The sequence below is a fragment of the Schistosoma haematobium genome, chromosome 5, assembly GCF_000699445.3.
Source record: "Schistosoma haematobium chromosome 5, whole genome shotgun sequence".
In the NCBI taxonomy this organism is placed as follows: Eukaryota; Metazoa; Platyhelminthes; class Trematoda; order Strigeidida; family Schistosomatidae; genus Schistosoma; species Schistosoma haematobium.
This window is the reverse complement of record NC_067200.1, coordinates 3,160,995-3,180,433: the sequence shown is the minus strand read 5'-3', so window position 1 is coordinate 3,180,433 and position 19,439 is coordinate 3,160,995. Positions and strand designations below refer to the sequence as shown.

The 19,439-nt window shown below is 37.0% G+C and overlaps 1 protein-coding gene across 4 annotated transcripts; it reads left to right on the top strand.

Moving 5' to 3' along the window:
- The first annotated feature begins 641 nt into the window (after positions 1–641).
- Positions 642–14,611, top strand: MS3_00011105 (uncharacterized protein). Of its 4 annotated transcripts, none has more exons than XM_051219512.1 (6): positions 642–676; positions 3,999–4,092; positions 5,537–5,621; positions 7,688–7,821; positions 11,571–11,825; positions 14,112–14,611. In XM_051219512.1, exons 3-6 carry the CDS (start codon positions 5,542–5,544, stop codon positions 14,405–14,407), a joined length of 765 nt encoding a protein of 254 aa, XP_051064685.1. In that variant the 5' UTR covers positions 642–676; positions 3,999–4,092; positions 5,537–5,541; the 3' UTR covers positions 14,408–14,611. The 4 variants fall into 4 exon arrangements, with proteins under 4 accessions (XP_051064685.1, XP_051064686.1, XP_051064687.1 ...); XM_051219510.1 differs by having other exon boundaries at positions 642–803; XM_051219513.1 differs by lacking the exon at positions 3,999–4,092.
- Positions 14,612–19,439: the final 4,828 nt, after the last annotated feature.

The window sequence follows — 19,439 nt, the reverse complement described above, 5'->3', positions numbered from 1 at the left end:
ACGCCTACAGCTAGTGTGTCCAGCAAAATTGGTGAGGTTAGCACCAATGTTGAAGAATTACATAACCGTTTGTTTTATGGATTTATTCGCCGCCACACTGAACAAGGAAAACAAAAACGGTAACAATTGTTATGAAATGAATATTACTTGTAAGCTCCTTCTTGGATAACAACTACAAATGAGTTCACTTGATTAACAAGTGTTCCTTTGTGCGTGGTGGCAGCAAAGAACTGTCATGTAATATAAATTCGATAGCGTTGTCGAATAGCCAATCGAGCAGAAGCTTCAACGTAGTTTAGAAAACCTAAAAGAATGAAATAAAACATAATCATCAACTACAGTCTGTGGACATTAAGGCAGATTAGGTGACTGAGACAGAGTTTGTTTGAATAGCGACAGTAGCATGAGCATTAATCAGTTAATAATTGATGTTAGTTTTAAAAGATGGGGAAAAATATTGTTTATGAATGTAGTCACATATATTAGATGAAATAGTGGTTTTATTTTTGTTGGTACAAAAACCGTTGTTTATACATGTTCTGATAAACTTTTGTCTTATCGTAATATCGTTACCTCGTCATTTTAAGCAATGTTTCTCAAAGCTAACAAACTTCCAATGCCTCTTAACCACTATTTTATTCGCTTCGCGCAATCTATAAGTTAGTGCGTCACTCTGGTAAGTATTTGGGCTTCAATGGTAATAATAAGGGATCTATCGATTTATATTGATCCTTGCAGTTTATAACACTGTGGAGGTTCAATCGTGCTTTGAATATATCAAAAGAAGGTGCGGCTAATCTGCGGTAAGATAACGGAAATAGGTTATGGTGTCTCATTCTGTCTTCATTTGAAGATAGGCCAGAAAGACTTTACTATTTTAGTCCCTCGTCGTTGGACTCATTCCAACATATCCGCCTCATACTTGAAACAAGGACTAGCTGCCTGAACCCCATATCCTAAATGCGGCCTCACTATAGTCGGGTACAATAATCTAAACATTTATTCATCCATATACTGAAAAGACCTACAAATAACACATAGTACCCAAAAGCATTTTACAAAAGCATTCTTACAGTTACCAGTAGTTTTGAGTTCACTGCTTTTTATGACTTTTAAGTTTTATAGTTTTTTACTTCGGGTAAAATGAATCCGCATATTGTGTAATGTTGTGAATCATCATAGGTATTTGAATGTATCACCACACTCTTGTTAAGATTCACTTCTAGTGACCATTCGTCTATCCATGCCACCAGTGAGTTGAGATCATTCTGTAATACTATTCTGACATATGGTGTATGGGTGTCCAAATCTTGATGTCATCGGCGAAGAGTAGGACGGATGACTTTGTTACAGTTGATAATTCATTTACATAAAGTAAAAACGGAAGAGGACCGAGGATTGTACCTTGGGAAACTCTACTTACACGTTCCTAATATGAGAGAGTCCTATTTACCCTTACCCTTTTGCCTCCTGTCATGAAGAAAGTCATTTATCTAGTCTATGACTCAACAATGAATTTCAAAACTTTACAGCGTTAATTTAAGATCAGAGTGGAAGATCTTATCAAAGGCTTTACTTAGGTCTATGAAAATCACATATACAGGAATATTTCGATCTCTTGCCACAACCCAATCTTCTTTTGCAATGAGATTTGTCAAACATGATAGGCCTTCCCGAAATTCATGTTGCTCCCTAGGTAAAAGATTATGCCCTTCCACATAATTTATAACAGCCATCCGAATGATCTTTTCCATTAGTTTTACAGCTTCACTGGTTAGACTAAACGGTCGATAGTTGCTAATTAATTTTCTACTCCTCGCCTTATACACCGGACTAATTATTGCTTCTTTTCAGTCTCAGCAATTACATCCGATAGGGCTTTCATAATCCTAGGATGAATATCGTCAGAATCACTGGACTTATCTGATTTAAGATGAAGTAATGTTAAGACCATTCCTTTCGCAGTAACTACGGGATCCGTCGACAAGCGTCGTTGTTCATTCCTAATTGCTAGTCTAAAACACTTTACTGAAATATGTTGATAAAGTTTCAGCTTTTTGGCATAATCCCTTGCCAGTATCAATAGATTTTCTTCTACCAAAAGTGGTGAGATTCAATCACTTCTCTGAGTTTGCCACTTTATATACGATAATAAACTTCACGGACTATTTTTACAATCCCTAGTCAGTTGTTATTCATATAACTGTTTACTCTTCCTTATCAACGCATTACAAGCATTCCTAGTCTTACAATAACTACATCTATACTGTCGTAAACCTGTAGAGATGAGCATGTCCCAATGCTTTTTTTCCTATGTCCATGAAGTTTCTCGACCTGTTTAGTTATCCATGGTGGACAGTTATTTGGTCTACGTGGTAGTAAGCATAGTGTAAACAAGAACGTAACTGAATTAAGCTTACCTTTAAGAATAGACCATGATTTTTCGACCGATCAGTTAGTATCTAATGACCAGTCTGTTTTTTCCACCGCACTCGTGAATGGTTGATATGTTTGCTCTCCATACACTTGGGTGAGCTTTAAACTGATCGTATATTGAGTCACAAGCTCTAAACATTAATGAAAAATAGCATGATCGCTACTTGTTAATGGTGGAAGTATATTTAGGTTGGCGATATCCTCAGTCTTATGAGTGATCACTAAGTGTAACATAAAAAATCCTTGGTCTGAGTCAAAACCTGTGGGTTCGGATACATTCTGTACTTAAACATGCTCCATTACCGTTATCAGGAACCTACTATCGAAGGAGTTTACAGGTCCTACGTTGGTCCTCTCAGTCCAACTAATGTCAGGTGCATTAAAATGTAATATCAGTCATATGATATTTCCACTTCATAGCTGAAGTGCTCTAAAATAAAGTCATCAGCTAAACAGATTGGGCTACGATAGATGACAACGAGTATAAATGTACAACATTCGATAGTGAGTTCGCGGCTAATGACTTTACAAGTTCCTTTATCATGGAATTCACAATCAGAGGAGAGGATATTTATATTATCAAGTATGTATGCAAAGACCTCACACACTTCCTTGCATCTCTTCCTATCACTTCTTAGATAGTGGTATCTGGATAGTTCTGGAGTAACGTCGAAGTCATGGACTAATCAAATTTTCGTCACAGTTACACTGAGTAGCTTTAATTTGTCCACTGATGCTCCTAGTCTTTTGAATTCATTGCTTAGACTACAAGCATTTTCATTTAAAACTCCTAGAGAGAGCGAGTTATCCATCCAAACCTTGGTAGCATCCGCTTCCAAGTCCTGACTATTCTAAAACCCACTAAACAGAGATTTTCCTCACCATTTTATCGGCAGGTTTCTAGTTCAACTAGTACCGTCCTTTTATTATATCTTTTAGAGACATATCAGGTCTTACTCGAATGTCGGTAATATTGTGACTTTGAACGCTATGTAGCAAAAGATCTCGTTGTTTTTCCGACCCTAGGATTAGTTTAAGGGGTCTATATGGTTGGGGTTCAACATTTTCGTCGGTTCTCTTACCTGTTACTAATTTTTTGACTGAAACTCCTGTAGGATTATCTGGTAAGATGCTACGAATAAATGCACCAACCTTTCCTAAATCATGCGCGTGTCCAATTTTCGGATTGGGGTTGTTCGATTATAGCAAATTACTTACAATAATATTCTATAAGAATAAGCTTTTTCCATCGATGACGGGGGTGGAGTTCCGTCTTTCAGAATTTTGCAGTGTATTTTGTTACTCAGAATGGGAGTCTAACAGGTTCCTTTGAAAATAAATTCTCTAAACTTTCGACACATTATTTCTTCCTACAGTATTCTTTTATATATTAGGAACATTCAAAAATCAAACGATTACGAAAAATTACTTAGGCACTGCATGAGGAACATGTTTTATCTGATGATTCAAAGTAAAACTGAGTTACTGATCCTGACTAAGTACATATTAGGTGTAGTAACCACTAGAGTAACACGTAAAAATGATTCTTTCTTATTCTATAGTTCTGTCCGCTGTCATTCGTATTGTTGGTTGACAAATACCAAGTGAAGACTCATAAAATGAAAATGCTGTTGGTCACCTAGGGTAGCATTGTGGGTATGTTTCAGTCTGTCGAGAAATTTAATGCAACTTTCACTCCTAAATCTGTTTCTGCTTCAGTAATGGTGTACTTTGTCAGTTAGTTCGATATTAGAAAATTAAATAGTTGTAGGCATCATTCAGTTCAACTGCATTTGTATTAACAATAAGTCTGCTTGATCAGTGGTTCAAACAATGTATAAACAAATGTGATTTATGTTGAACAAGCCGCTTGCCTAACTTGCTGTTAAAAATTTCATTTCACGTTTTCATGCCTCTTGCCGAACTAAATCTTAGTCATAACGTAGGATGTGGTACGATATCATATTGGTTCACGTAGCCATATTCCATCATCTGCAAGAAGCTGGAAAAATCGTGGTCTATAATAATTAAGAACAAAAAATATAGGGATTACGGGTCGAAAATAATATAAGTCAAAATTATGGAGACCATGAAATAATAGTATAACTGAAGGGTAAAGAGAAAATCGACTGAACAACTATAGGCTGCCGGAGCCGATTTCAAGCGGTGGCACTCAAGATCTCGGTCTGTATGGTAAACTAACGGTTTCATATCCTAGGTTGCAGTGCTTTTGTATTTTTGTTGCGAAGACAAGCCTATCGATTGCTCAAATATCATCGTGACTTCCGGTTTTCAGATCTACAGGGGAATACGACACTACTCTATGATTTCGTGCTCTCACATAAATGATTCGTTAATTCAGACATCGTGCTGTTTTGTTCGAGCGTTCTTCATAAATATTAAAGTGAGTCCAATGTATCATGATTTTGATGGAGTTTTGTTCTCTGAGCTGGACGGTTTAGTCGTGGAGCTTTCATAGATCTTCTAAACGACATCATCAGCACAAATTTCAGATAGAAGTGAAGTGTTCGAATTTCTCCATATGCATTTCACAGCTTGTTCTGTACAGCTGTTCTCTATGGAGAAATTCGAACACTTCACTTCTATCTGAAATTTGTGCTGATGATGTCGTTCAGAAGAACGATGAAAGCTCCACGACCAAACCATCCATCTCAGAGAACAAAACTCCATCAAAACCATCCACCTGAGCTACGAATCTTCTCCATCATCTCAGTATATCATGCTTTCATTCCTTTGTAGGCCAACGCCCTTAGTGCGTTTGCTATTTTTATTTCGTCACAACTATTATGTCGTCTTTTTACCCACTTTGTAATGTTCCACTTAATGTTATAAGTAAATCTGATAAGTTTCAACAAGGTTACTTCACACTGGTCCACTCAGTTATTCTAGAATCAACATGTGTAAAAAGACCAGAACTAAATGAATTTGGATGGAATTTTTTTCATAAATATTATTTCTTGTTTTGTTGCTTAAAATTTTTATCAAAGGAAAATCATCGGTTTATTCCTAAAGAGGACCGTATTTATTTAGTCTTATTGTTAAGAGGCACTTACTACTTTTTAAATTTTCACACCTACAGATAACATGTCATCGGATGGCACCAAAAAGTCATCTGAAGATAACGAGAAGCTACCCGAGGACATCAAAAAGTCATCCTCGTCTAGGTGAGTTTTATTAACTTTTGAAATTAAATCCGCACAAAATTGGATTATGCTATTCAATTTACGTCCTACCATTATTTCTTCTACTCTTATCGTTTTTGTTCAATTTAATTATTTCCGTCGTTTTATTTACTGTGCGAAAGTGAAGACACTTAGATTGATACATTACTATGTCTTCATTTTGTCAGTAGGGAGACTACCTTAGTGTTGCGTCATTCAGCTGCTTGATTCGGATTGTTGAATTTTTTGCCGGTTTATTGAAATACTCTAATCATGACCAGGTGAAATTAATTCACCGTCAAAGAACCTAAATCAAACGGATGGACCCTTAATTATTTATTTACTCTCTACTCTGTTAGTGAAATAACGCTCGGTTTTCTCTCTCACACAAATGGGACGTTAATTTAGGTTAGACGAATATCCATACTGGATACTCCCCTAGTGTCTATTATACTGGACTTCAACACAATTCAGATCAAAAGCACATGATCGATCTGACTGGAACGTGAGTACATTCCTACGCCAATATCTGACAACAATCATAATAATAATAAGGGTAGGAAAATATATAACTCAACTAATACCTGTCCGACTATCTACTGGTCTTACTAGGCAAACAATCAATCATTAGTTCCATCGCCCTCACATCAGTTAGCCAGTAATTAAGTACAAGTGGTCATTTATCTGATCCAATTGTTATTAGACAGTGGTATTTTTACATTATCATTTGAAGATTCTCCCTACTTATAGTCATTCAATAGAACATCCATTTTTCTCCAGAGATGTTTGTAAAATTTTTCTGATGTTTGTGTACCAAATAAGGTCACTCTACTTCGGTGGTAGCACTACAAAGAAAAATATGTATATTGAACATCTGTGTAGAATCATATGCACCACTTTCAAGTTTTAAATATAGTTTGCAAAGTGACTATCTTTTGGTTAACGATCTGGTAGTTATCTTTTAATGGTCCAATATCTGACTATATTTGGATGGTGTGAAGGATTTTTATCAAACTATACATATCATCAGCCTTCTTATATTATTATCGAATTAACTCGCGTTAGTGAATAACAGAATTAACTAAGTCAAATATGAGAATGAAGTTTGAATGCGTATATTACATACAATGGTTGATCTGTACAGACAATCAGAAAAACGGAGCGAAGAGGAGAGAGAAGCAAAATGTTTAGACCACTGAGCCGGAATCCAACAGTGTAAATGTCTAACTTCAACCGATCTACGAAATTGTGTGACCATCTTCCAATGTCTGAGGTAGACGCTTGTCTGTACCTGACACGGAGAGGCCGTGACCAGTGGAGCTAATACGTATAAGGTAGAGAAAGGTATTTACCTCAGACAATGGAAGATGGTCGCGCAATTTCATAGATCGGTTGAAGTTAGACATTAACACCGTCGGATGCCGGCTTAGTGGTCTAGAGGTTAACTGTTCTCGCGCGCGGAACCGAAGTTTCTGGGTTTTAATCCCACGAGAGAGGTCATCTAGTGCTTTCGGGTTTCCAGTGGCGCTCTAACATCAGTCGCTTCATGATCTCAATCAAAAACTCAACAATCTCCACAGTCCCATACTGATAACTACAATCTTAATTAGACTACTTTTTGTCTTCCCTTAAACCTGAGATTACTTTATACCTTTCTTTCTACAAAGTTATTTCGTCTTCCTGTATCACATCCTTATATTAAATCTTTCTCTAATATATTACTACCATTAAAGTAACTACTTCTATGAATTTGGTGTTCATCTAGTTGTGCTAATGAGGTATGGCAACTTGGACCGATGCATATATGTGCCTGTTCCTACGTTTTGGTGACTGACTAACTTAATTAGACCAAATTAGAAAACTAGTTTGATTGTGGAAGTCATGTTAGAGCGGAATTTCAATAAAAGTCAAAAATCAGTATGAGCAGGTTTAAGAAAACTGGTTTGTTCAAGTCACAATTTTATTTGCCCTTTTACTAGATGTTTTATTGCCATTTTTTATGGAAAAGCTGTTAATTTATATTCTAAAACTAGTAAATATTATTTGATTGTAATTGTCTTCTTGTTTAGAGTCAATTTTATGATTCAAGAAGCTTCTAAACTTGAAGTTTCTGGCATTTCACAATTGTATAATTGTGTTCGACAACGTATGATGGATGTTGGTTTATTAGAGGATAATCGAAATCTTAGAAATACCATTGATGGCAAGTTTACAAATTATAAACATAAGTTGTATTTATTTCAAACTAATGTTAATCAGTTAACTAGTGAAATATATAATATCCAGTCAATGTTTTCCACCGCATTTAGGAATTCCTTAGTAATATGCACATATCCTCTGTTGAGATTAGATTGTGGTTGAAGGTAGTCAACAGAAAACCCTGGACCCGGGTTTCATGCTACTTGGCACTCGTCAATAAGGTGTAACTGCGATCTTGAGGGAACTGGTGCTCCCTGACAGATTCGATCCCGTGTCGCCCAGCTTCACAGTCAGAGTCGTTACCACCAGGCTATCCGGGCTGCGACCGACCTCCTGTAGGACTGAGATGTAATCACAATTGATTTACCACTGGGTGGTGATCAATGCCATGTGTGTAAAGTCCTCTTAGTGCAGATCGAATGCTTTCGACCAAGATGCAATGTGTCCATTAGTCTAGGTGACTCGACATTGCGTTCACTATACTGAGATAAGATGGTGGTTGGAGGTAGTCAACAGGAGACCACATTGCAACTTAGTTGATAGCATTCGATCTGCACTAAAAAGGACTTGATACACATGACATTGGTCACCACCCAGTGACCAATCAATTGTGACATATCCTCTATTATCGATATCCAATTCAGTTTTCCATCTTATATAAATCGTCTTGGTATTCACGAATTCCATGTATTGATTTAATTTTTAAATTACATACTGAAAACAAACAAATTAGTTCGAAAGTCAATGCACTGATTTCAAAGCCCTAATTTCAGTAAAATAGAATAAAAAAACCTCTCAATGCCTAATGCTGAAACACAACAACTAAGAATAAAAGATATTCGTAGTTTACTAGTATTCGATCCTGGGTTTCCTCAAAGCATCACTTATGTATTTTGGTCCAACTCTCTGCCTTCTCGTGGCGGGAGTGTTGTTTACGAAATAGAGAAGACGAAATGCGAATGTCCGACGCTTTAACCGGGTTGGTGGATACGGAGGATCCACCTAGGGGAGTTGGGAAACCGTGATTCCAAACTAATAATGCACATGGGCTTCGGAATCCTAGGGGAACAAATGGCATATGAACCAATTGTTAGTCACCAGCTACCATGGTTCTGCATCTCCTTACGATGCCCCACTGCCTTGTGGATGAGACCTTTAGGTGGAAGGTTCCGGGTGTGGCTCCCTAAGAAAACTACCTGTTTCGGTCTGGACACTCGGATAGCAACCCAGACCTCACATAAAATCGATTGATTTATGTGGCGCATATATCTATGGTTCCCCCTTGTACCAATATCTATATGTTTCAATAAATATATGAATATTAATAACTTCTGTAACTGAAAACATCCTTCCTGATTATATTTGGCTTAACGGAACCACCTTCCCCAGTATATACCACTCTCGTTCGCTAAATTCTATTTATTTACTGTCTTTTTCACTTATTATAGCTTTCGTTGTCTTCACACAATCTTATTGTGTGGCATATATATATATATCGTGGTGCTCATTTGTACCAATATTTATGTGCTCAAATAAGTAAATATTGATTGTCTTTGATAAATCTACCGAAAAGTATATCCTCCTACCTAATACTATTCAAAAAAGTTCTACTCATTATTTCTAAAAGCGAAAGAGCGAGAATTTAACGCCATGGGTTTAGATGTGGTTGGTGGGTACGGAGCCTTCACTTTGAGAAATTGGAAAACCCTTATTATAAATGGATAGTGTGTATTGGCTTCAGAGTCCTAAAGAATAGGAATTAAAGAGGGAGGTTGATTATGAATACAGTGGTCTTGAGTGCTGTTAGAGGTATGAGGGCGGTTATCACTTCCCGGTTGCCCACACCGTGGAAGGGTTCTTCTGGAGGTACCTTAAAAGGACATTGGATTAGAGGTGGTCTTAGTGACCTGGGAGCGTGACCGCAGTGCCCAAGGGACAACTGCTTGAGGTCGGTCACACACGACCTTTTTATGGGTGATTTTTGTGTTAGCTCCGTACTTGTTGAGACCTTACCGCCGGAGACGGATATCCGTAGGATAAGGCGAGGTGTGCATTTTTAGGGTCGACCTTTTCTAACTTCACCCCTCCTTGTGGGAAGGCAGCATCATTGTTATGCTAGTTGTCTGAAGGAAACACCTTACTGCTGCCACACCTCTGTACAGTCAGTAGTACGATTTTGCCTTCGGACCTTTGGTTTGTTGCTTTTAGTCTTACCGCTCTTCAACCGACCTTTCTGACGTGGCAGGACCTTGAGGAGCTGTTGTTCCAGTCAGTATAGCTCGGTTGCTCCATCACGATAGGCAAGCCCGACCACCACTTCAAGGTAGCAACAACGGTCGGGAGTCCTAAAGAAAGGAAGTAGCGTATTAACTGATTATCTAAAACTAGCCACAATGGCATGAAATTTCTTGACGTTGCTCATCTGTCTTATAGATTAAACTATAAGGTCAAGAGCTTGGGCATTAACTATTTTGGTTGGGTGATCAGACAATATTTCAGCCCATAAACATACAAAAGATAGGAATCAATCCAATCATCTTAACGTATTATTTTGATTTTAAAAGTGAAAACTTATATGTTTAAAAGGAATATTTTATCTATTCGTTCAATTTAATTACCGATTCTGTCATAGTCCATGTAAAACCTGTGTCACTGACACATTTTTTCTCTTGATTAATCTGTTATAATTTGTGCCCTGTGTCCTATTAATGTATAAAGTAATGATACCGCCTCAATTAGAGAACAGTGATTTATCGACCGGACCAATAACTTATAAAACATGTACGAGCAGTCTAGAGTCCTTATCAGTCCTGCTTACTTCCTAGTCAAGCCTATTAAGTACAGAACACCAATCTTCGCCTCTGCGATATGAATCATTTATTTCAAACATACTCGGTTTATATACCGACCAGAAAGACCATACCGTACTATAAAATAGGAAACAACATTTGTACAGGATTTAGCCAAATAGGATTGTGAATAAAGGGAGATAGTAATTAATAGACAGGGTATAACTCAAGTATGGTAAGTCCACGCGCGCGAAGCCAGTAGGTCCTGGGTTCAAGCCCTGCGTGATGCGGGATCGTGGATGCGCACTGCTGAGGAGTCCCATACTAGGAAGAAACGGGCGTCCAGTGCTTCCAGGTTTTCCATAGTGGTCTAGCTTCAATCGACTCATGATTTCAACCTGTGTAATAGTTTATATTTCAAAATAAAACTCATAATATAAGAGGGACACAAATATGTATAGTTTAGTTATTTAACAATTATACAATAAAAGTATACGCATAGTTATTGGTGCATAAATGGATCCAAAAAGTTATCATTCACATTATACTCATCGGGATATAACATAATCCGAATAAGAATTGAAAAGAAAAGGTCAATTTAATTCTTTGATTAATGTCTAATTGAATAGATTTTATTATCAGAATGGGTTTTGTGGAGAATTTTAGAATTTTCACAGTTTTTGAAATCATGAGTCAGTTGAAGCTAGACCACCATTGAAAACCTTGAAGCACTGGATGGCCGTTTCGTCCTGGTATGGGACTCCTAAGCAGTACACATCCACGATCCCGCACCACGCGATGCTCGAACCCAGGACCTACTGGCTTCGCGCGCGAGCACTTAACCACTAGACCACTGAGCCGGCATCCAATAGGTTTTATTGTTTACATAATATTCATGTAATTAAATTATATGTATGTTTTTTTTTAAAATAAAACAAAACAAAACAAAATAATCATTAATCAGCTCCATGGTTAGATGATGAAGCTATTCAATTAAAATTATCTTATCAAGAAGCTATTACACTTTGGACAACATGGCCAACATCTTTATGCGCTGATAGAATTAAATTAATACGTAAACAATTCAATGAGAAATTAATTGATTTACGTCAAAAATGGGAAGACAAAATTAATAATTGTCGTATTATGGATCATAGAACTGCTGAAAAAGCTTTAAAATTAAATGCAACACAATATAAAGAATTATTATTATTTACATGTAAGTCAGTCATTGATTCAATGTATATTTATTGTTGAAATATTGTTTGTTTACAGATCCAGTTATTGTCTCTTTACTAAATGGTTTTAATTGTTCTGTCAAATGTGAATACATGAGTCATGTTGGTGTTCAATTAGATATTAGTAGTAAATTTGTGGAGGTTTTCCGAATGTTATTAAGTGAAAGTCAGTTAGTCAGTCAGTAACAACGTAGAACTTCGTAGGTACGTACATCAGTTCGAGTTGCCATACCACATTAGCACAGAGATGCAGTGGTCGATTCAAATCCCGTAGTGGTAGAACTAGTAAGAGCATAAGCAGTGATCAGAAAGATTAGAGTCTGAAGATGTTATTCAGTGAGTATAATACAGTGAAACAAATTTGGAAAGAGAAAAAGAAATGGGACATAAAGAATACAGAAAATTAGAGTTTGGGAGAACACAGAGAGTGGATGCACCATTGCGCCATTGCAAACGATTTTGAGCCATGTCATTCAGGGTCTCTAAGCATCGGTTGCTATCATCTCGTGGTCCCCAACCAGGTAGTCTACACCTACCAACATGACTCAGTCCACTTGTCAGTGACTTCATGGACTTGTGCCATGTTTTGGTTTGACCGCCCCTAGCTTTCTTCCAATCTACTCCCATACCACTGAACATCTCACGTCGAGGCAGTCGGGGGTTGGGCATACGTAACACGTGTCCCAGCCATCTCAACTGATCAAGTTTCACTACTTCATCAATCGACTTGACATCCTTACCTAGTACCCGTTTCTTAACAACTGCATTACTTACTCGATGGTCCCATGATATACGAGCAATGTTTCGAAGACGACTAATATCAAATACTAGTAACCTACGAATATCCTTTACTCTTACCGGTCACGTTTCATTGCCATAAAGTGGGATGGAACGAACTGCTGTGCAGGAAACCCGTCCCTTGGTTGATAGACGGATATCTCGCCTACGCCATAAATGACGCGTGTCGGCAAAAGCTAGTCGAGCCTTCTGTATCCGTGCTGAGATTTCGTCACACACCAGACCACAAGAGCTGATGAGACTTCCAAGATAAGTGGAGCGGTCGACACACTCAACTACTTCACTCCCTATCATCGATGCAATCCAATCCTGGATCAACATTTTGCATTTCGAGGGGTAGAATCGCATCCCGAACATGCTTGGATTGTTGCCTAGTGTGAAAGTACCTTTAATCCTACGATTATACAAATTGTGTGCTTCAGCTGTGCAACACACACTTGAAATACATAATTTTTAACCTAGAAAGTGTCGATTTTCCACGAAATACTTGCTCACAAATGACCTGATACGGTTGAGCGTGGGGATAGTCAGCTCTCCCTCTCGAAATGCTCTCACATGACCACGTGCATAAAACCACCACAAGGGAATTCCTACTCCCTAAATTCTCGTGGCGGGAGTGTTGTTTACGAAATCGAGAGGACGAAATGCGAATGTCCGACGCTTTAACCGGGTTGGTGGATACGAAGGATCCACTTAAGGGAGTTGGAAAACCCTGATTCCAAACCATTGGTGCTCATGGTCCCATTATCCTGAAAGAACAAATGGCGTATGAATCATTTATTGGTCACTGGTTGCCATGAGACTGCATCTCCTTACGATGCTCCACTGTATTGTGGACCAGACGTTTCGCGTTGTTCTCCATCTATATCGAGAAGCTTTACAACTTGGAATAAAATAAACTATTAGTTGTCGGTTCATGGTCTCGCCCGAGTATCTTTCATTGCCAATGGTTATCTTACACCTGAATTATGGAGATGACTCAGTAGGCTAAAGTTCAACCGCTACCTGAAGATCCTAATTTAGATCAAGGTGTGTTTGAAGGTTTCCGCTATAAGAATGTCTCGTACTAAAAACAAAGAGCTGTCTTGAACTTCCTTGTTTACATTGGCTATCTATTTAACAGAATGGGTTTTGTGGAGATTTTTTCTAGAAATTTCAAAAGTTGCTGAGGAGTCCCATGCCAGGACGAAACGGCCGTCCAGTGCTTCCAGGTTTTCCATGGTGCTCTAGCTTCAATTGACTCATGATTTCAACTTGTGAAATATCTATTTAACATTTGTTTGTGATATAAATTATGAAACTCAATAATTTCCACCACCCCACCCAATAGACATAAGCCATCACTGCATTAACAATCAATCATTTCGTGATCTTGATTACGTAACTTGTTTATTGATATAATTACTTTCTCTGTTCAGCCTTTTTTCTTGTTCCTTTATTATTGTTGTTGTATAATTGATCCATTCTAGCTGGTCAAGAACAACAACAACAAAATAATGCTCCACCATATTGTTCAATGCCTGCTTCCTCTTCAAACAAGAGATCCCATCACAATTATCATCCATATGATTTGAATCAAAATCATCATTATCATCGTCAACGTCATCATCATTATCAAGATTCGTTAAATATTCCACGGACTATGATGAAACAATCTGATCGTCAACCATTTAGTTATTATATTCCAAATGATGTCAATATGACACCTCAAGATAATCGACGTATTCATGGGGTAGCATATCAAAATTATTTCCATGGATCATAATACTGTTTATATATATATTCTATGTAAATAGTTTATTACCTATCTCGTAGTTTTTCATATATTCTTATTCTCATTACTATTACTATTATTACTTACTTAATTTCAGCAATAAGCGTCACCTTCCTTTATGTGATTGTTACTTTATTGACAAGTGGTAATTGAGGAGAAGAGTGTAAAGTACCTGATAAAATAATACTGCATAAAAAACAGATACTCTTAGTTAATTTGAACATTATTTTAACTATACAGTAAGTATATTGATAGTTTTCTGTATAATAAAAAAGTTATGTAATTCGACCATATTAAAGTAGATCCAGGTTAAGACGGTTCAGGATCTACTGTTCGATTGGTAGATAGAATGAAGTAGTGAATCCTTGTCTATTGAGTTGGTTGCGATATGTGGTTCGCATGCCTAACTACCTTCTATTTCAACATGGAATATTTGTTAATGTAGAGGAAGGTTAAAAAGAAGCTAGGGATCACCAACGCAAGACTTATCATTAGTCTATAAATTCGTTGAATGTTAATCTGAGCCATGTTGGCAGATGGGGACTAACTAGTTTGGTGTTCTGCAGTTATCCCGACAAATGTTTGGAGACATTAGATGACACAGCGTGCAACTGATCACAGTGCCATAGATGCGTCTGCCGTCTGAATTTCCTCAAACTCTAGTTTTTAAAATTTCTTATTTTATTTCGTGAATTTAATCTTCTCGAATCAAATTGTCTTTGCCTGACGTTTTCGTGGATTCGAAATAGTTTAATCCTGTTAAGGCTAAGATTTCGACGAGAAGTCGGATTTAAAGTACGCATACGAGTTCGGATTATGCGAGATTTAGAGAGTTTAGCTGGGCTGTCGTAAGTTCTTAAATATTCTACATTACGATATTGAAGCAAGAAATTTCCGATGCATTTTCTAGCTCTTCTAGATTACTGATGTAATAACACTTTTATGTACTAACATAACTTTCTGCTAAACCATTGGACTGCGGATGTCTTGGAGCTATAACTAGGTGTCCGGATCCAATATCGTTAAGCCAGCTGTTAAAATCTTTTCCTGTGAAAACTATATTATCACCATTTACTAATATATTGAGTGTCTCTTCACAATCAATCCTCTTTGAGTAAAGTTTCCGCTAGGACTGTTTGTGAGTACTACTTATGGAAAATGTATCAATAATTAAAGCAAAATATGAGTTTTTAAATGGGACACAGTGATCTGCATTATTACATTTTCACGATTCATAAGATGAAAGCCGAATATTCCAAGTAGGTTTATTGTACGATAGTTCATGTAAACAAGCAGGACAGTTTATCGATTTTTGACTTGTATCAGCATCTTTCGCAGGTCACCAAGTTTGATGAGCAACAGATTTTCTGTTCTTTGTAACCCGATAGGTAGAGTGAAGGTCGTCTAATATTACGAATCTAAGTGTGGGGAGAGTAGTTACTCTATTGTCAAAGCACAAAATGCTCCAGTGATATGTCCTCTCCCCTTTAGTAAAACTCAGGAAACTTCTTGCATTGAACATTCTAACCTCATTTCACCGCACTTAGGACGGTTTCAAAAGATTTACGAGTATCCTCTACAATTTCTGCTGTACATACATGCAATTGTCAAACTAGGCCGTCTTTCGAAATATAAATAGCGTGATAGAATATCTGCATGTAGTGTGTTTTAGCCACTCAGTAGATATTTCGTAAGCTCTCAGTTCGAAAACCCATTTCTGGACCACGAAAGGGGATGATCGAAGAAATAGTTTAGTTGGGTGGTAAATAAGATATAACGCATGGTCGTCAGTTACAATATGCAAATCAAATACCACTGATATTACTACTACCTTTACTAGACTGAGATTTGTCTTGATAATCTAATCGCGCTGTAGTAATATGCATATATGTTAGGTTCTATGTCGCTGACAACAATCAATATCCAGTTCAGGTACCCATAGTAGTGATCTTAATAGAAATATATCTCTGGTAAATTTGGTTAGGTGAGTAATTCGATTAGTTGTCACAGCTCGTTCGTATTTGGATCTGAATTGCGGTACCACATATAGACGTACGCGACGGTTGGTATACGATTAAACCGTTACCAGATAATGCCCAGTGGTATATAAATCAGAGGACGAATACGAGGCGCTGATTACGTTTATTATTGCACCACGCACATATCACTAAAACCACAGGCACACAAAGTCAGAATGTTATGCGAGTGTAGAAGAGCAAATGAACGAGTTCATGAATACGATTATGTATACATCGGGAAATGAATGAACCATCGTAATATTTAAGCGACTAACACCATAGCTAGCAGAATGAATATCTGCTTAGGCGGTAAGCAATGCTCTTACATATATATTAATACAAGTGCAACCATAATAAAGGTACAATGGTATAGGTAAGTTGTTGTTATACGAGTGACTGTTAATAAGTTACTAAAAGGGCTTGACCGAATCAAATATCAACAAACTCGAATGTATGTGACCTGCTATACGTGAAACGACTTATGTATGGGCTCGAACCCCGCGAGCGGAGTCGTGGATTTGCACTGCTGAGGAGTCCCACAATAGGACGAAACGGCCGTCCATCAATCGGTCCATGATCTCAATTAAAAACCTAATCTCCACAACCCCTATACTCAATTATGTAGGAGTTTAGTTTATGAGATATTTTGTAATATCATCTTATGAATGTGTTTTCGTCGGCAATAAGCATCAACTTTTAGCCTCTCTCATTATCATTGTTAGTATATTATTTCGTTCTCTTTTGCTATTTATCTGGTTATTTTCGATCTCATTATGCTAATATGGTATTGTAACGCATATATATACTAAGCTCTACGTTCACTATGACTGACTCTCTGACAATATAAGCTATTGAACCAGCACTAATGTATTAGTCTTGATTACTTGATGCGTTTCTTCTAGAAATAAAAATTGTAGATTTGCCCACTAATATTCAACTATGTTTTGAGGTTTGAAAAGAAGTAATTAGAAGTATGAATACTGCCGATAAATCTAATATGATAATCGTTCAGTTTAACATTTGTTTTGAATCAGTTATTAATTAGTTACTTCAGCATAACTTTCCACTGTGCTACGAAAATTACCAGTTAAAAGTCAGTCAGTCAACAAGGTAGAACTTCGTACTTACGTACATCAGTCCGAGTTGCCATACCACATCAGCACAGAAAGGCAGTTGTCGATTCAAATCCTGTAGTGCTAGAGGTAGTAAAAGTATAAGCAGTATTCGGAAAGATTAGGGTTTGGGGACGTTATTCGAGGAGTATAATCCAGTGAAATAAATTTGGAAAGAGAAAAAAAAGAGACAACGAGGATTCAGAATATTAGAATTTGGGAGAACGCAAAGAATGAATGCACCTACACTATTGCGAATGATTTTGAGCCATGTCATTCAAGGTCTCTAGCCATCGGTTGCTATCGTCTTGTGGATCCCAACCAGGTAGTCTACACCTACCAACATGACTCAGTTCACTTTTCAGTGACTTCATGGGTTTGTGCCATGTTTTGTTCTGTCCGCCTCTAGCTTTCTTCCAACCTACTCCTACATTATGGAACAATGCACATCGAGGTAGTTTGTGATTGGGCACACGTAATACGTGTCCCAGCCATCTCAGCCGAAGAATTTTCACTATTTCCGTTGAAAACATGAACCTAAGCTAATTAAACTGGGATACAATTCTGAAAATGCAATATATAACATTACAAAGAGATAATTGTACCTGTTCTAACAGAAGACGAAAGTCCCTTTTTAGTTTAGTCGGTTCGTATAAAGCATTTGACATAATGCTAGTTGGTTTTGTTGTTCAGTAATATTGCTGTATTAGCAACAAAATAATATACGTCAATACTGTTATATCATAGTGAAGATTAATTTATAGGTAACTTCTGAGAACTGTTAATGGACTAATATTATACATATATTCTCATTGTTTAACTATTCAGTAACTAGATTATGTTTATTCATATTCCTGTTATTGTAAGCTTCATTTTGACCTGTAGACTATTATGATACGATTCACTGTTCTTAAATTATGCCCAGTCAATTGTTTACAGACTCCGACGTTCATAGCCACTTTTTGGGTTGATCTTGTACAAATTTTATTTCCTATTTTATGGTATAATGCAGTCTATTTGGCTGATATATAAACTAAGTATCACAACTGATTGATCACTGGGTGGTGATCAATGTCATGTGTGTCAATTCCTTATTTAGTGCAGATTGAATGCTATCGACCATGTTGCAATGTGGCCACCAGTCTAGGTGACTCGACACTGCGTGCACTATATGTTGAGATTAGATGGTGGTTGGAGATAGTCGACAAGGTTTCCTGTTTGAAATAAATGATTCATATCCTGGAGGCTGAGAATGGTATTCTGGACTCAACCGTCAGGAAAAAAAGACCAAATAAGACGTTAGGTTGCTCATACCAGTCAATACGTTATTGGTATAGCATAGTGCCAAGATTGTATAAGTCGTATTCTGATTGATTTCCTTATCACGTGATACTTGACGGACAAATATCATAACAAATACAGTTTGTAATTCATAAATTTCAAAGATTTTACTTGTATTTGGTGGTTATTTGTCTTATTATTCAGAATTATTCATTAGATGCTTCCAGCACAATCGATTCTATTTTATACAAAAATTTGGAAGATGACTGTGGGATATCACGAATTGGTTGAAAGTAAAAAAACATGCTCACTTTGGAATACCTACTCAATTGTCTAAAGGATAAAGATTTACCTCAAGGTTTCCAGTTATGCGTTGAATCATCGATGAGAGGGTCTTTATTATACGCTGACGACGGAATTCTATACTAGGATATAATAGTTGTTTAATTTCTTCAGGAATTTTAGTTTATGGATAACTAAGATCATTTTGTAATGTAAACTATAATGATAAATTTAAGTGAGAACGTGATTGAAGTGTGAATACATTTTGAAATAATAATAATAAGCCGATTGTATCTATCCACTAAGGTAAAACTTATTGATCACTATGTT

What these genes read in the sequence shown, in the direction of transcription:
- MS3_00011105 (XM_051219513.1), top strand. Translation starts at nt 5,542, where the DNA reads ATGTCATCGGATGGCACCAAAAAGTCATCTGAAGATAACGAGAAGCTA. An exon ending in AAAAAGTCATCCTCGTCTAG is followed by an intron (nt 5,622 to 7,687) that starts GTGAGTTTTATT and finishes CTTCTTGTTTAG; the next exon opens with AGTCAATTTTATGATTCAAG. An exon ending in AGAATTATTATTATTTACAT is followed by an intron (nt 11,826 to 14,111) that starts GTAAGTCAGTCA and finishes GATCCATTCTAG; the next exon opens with CTGGTCAAGAACAACAACAA.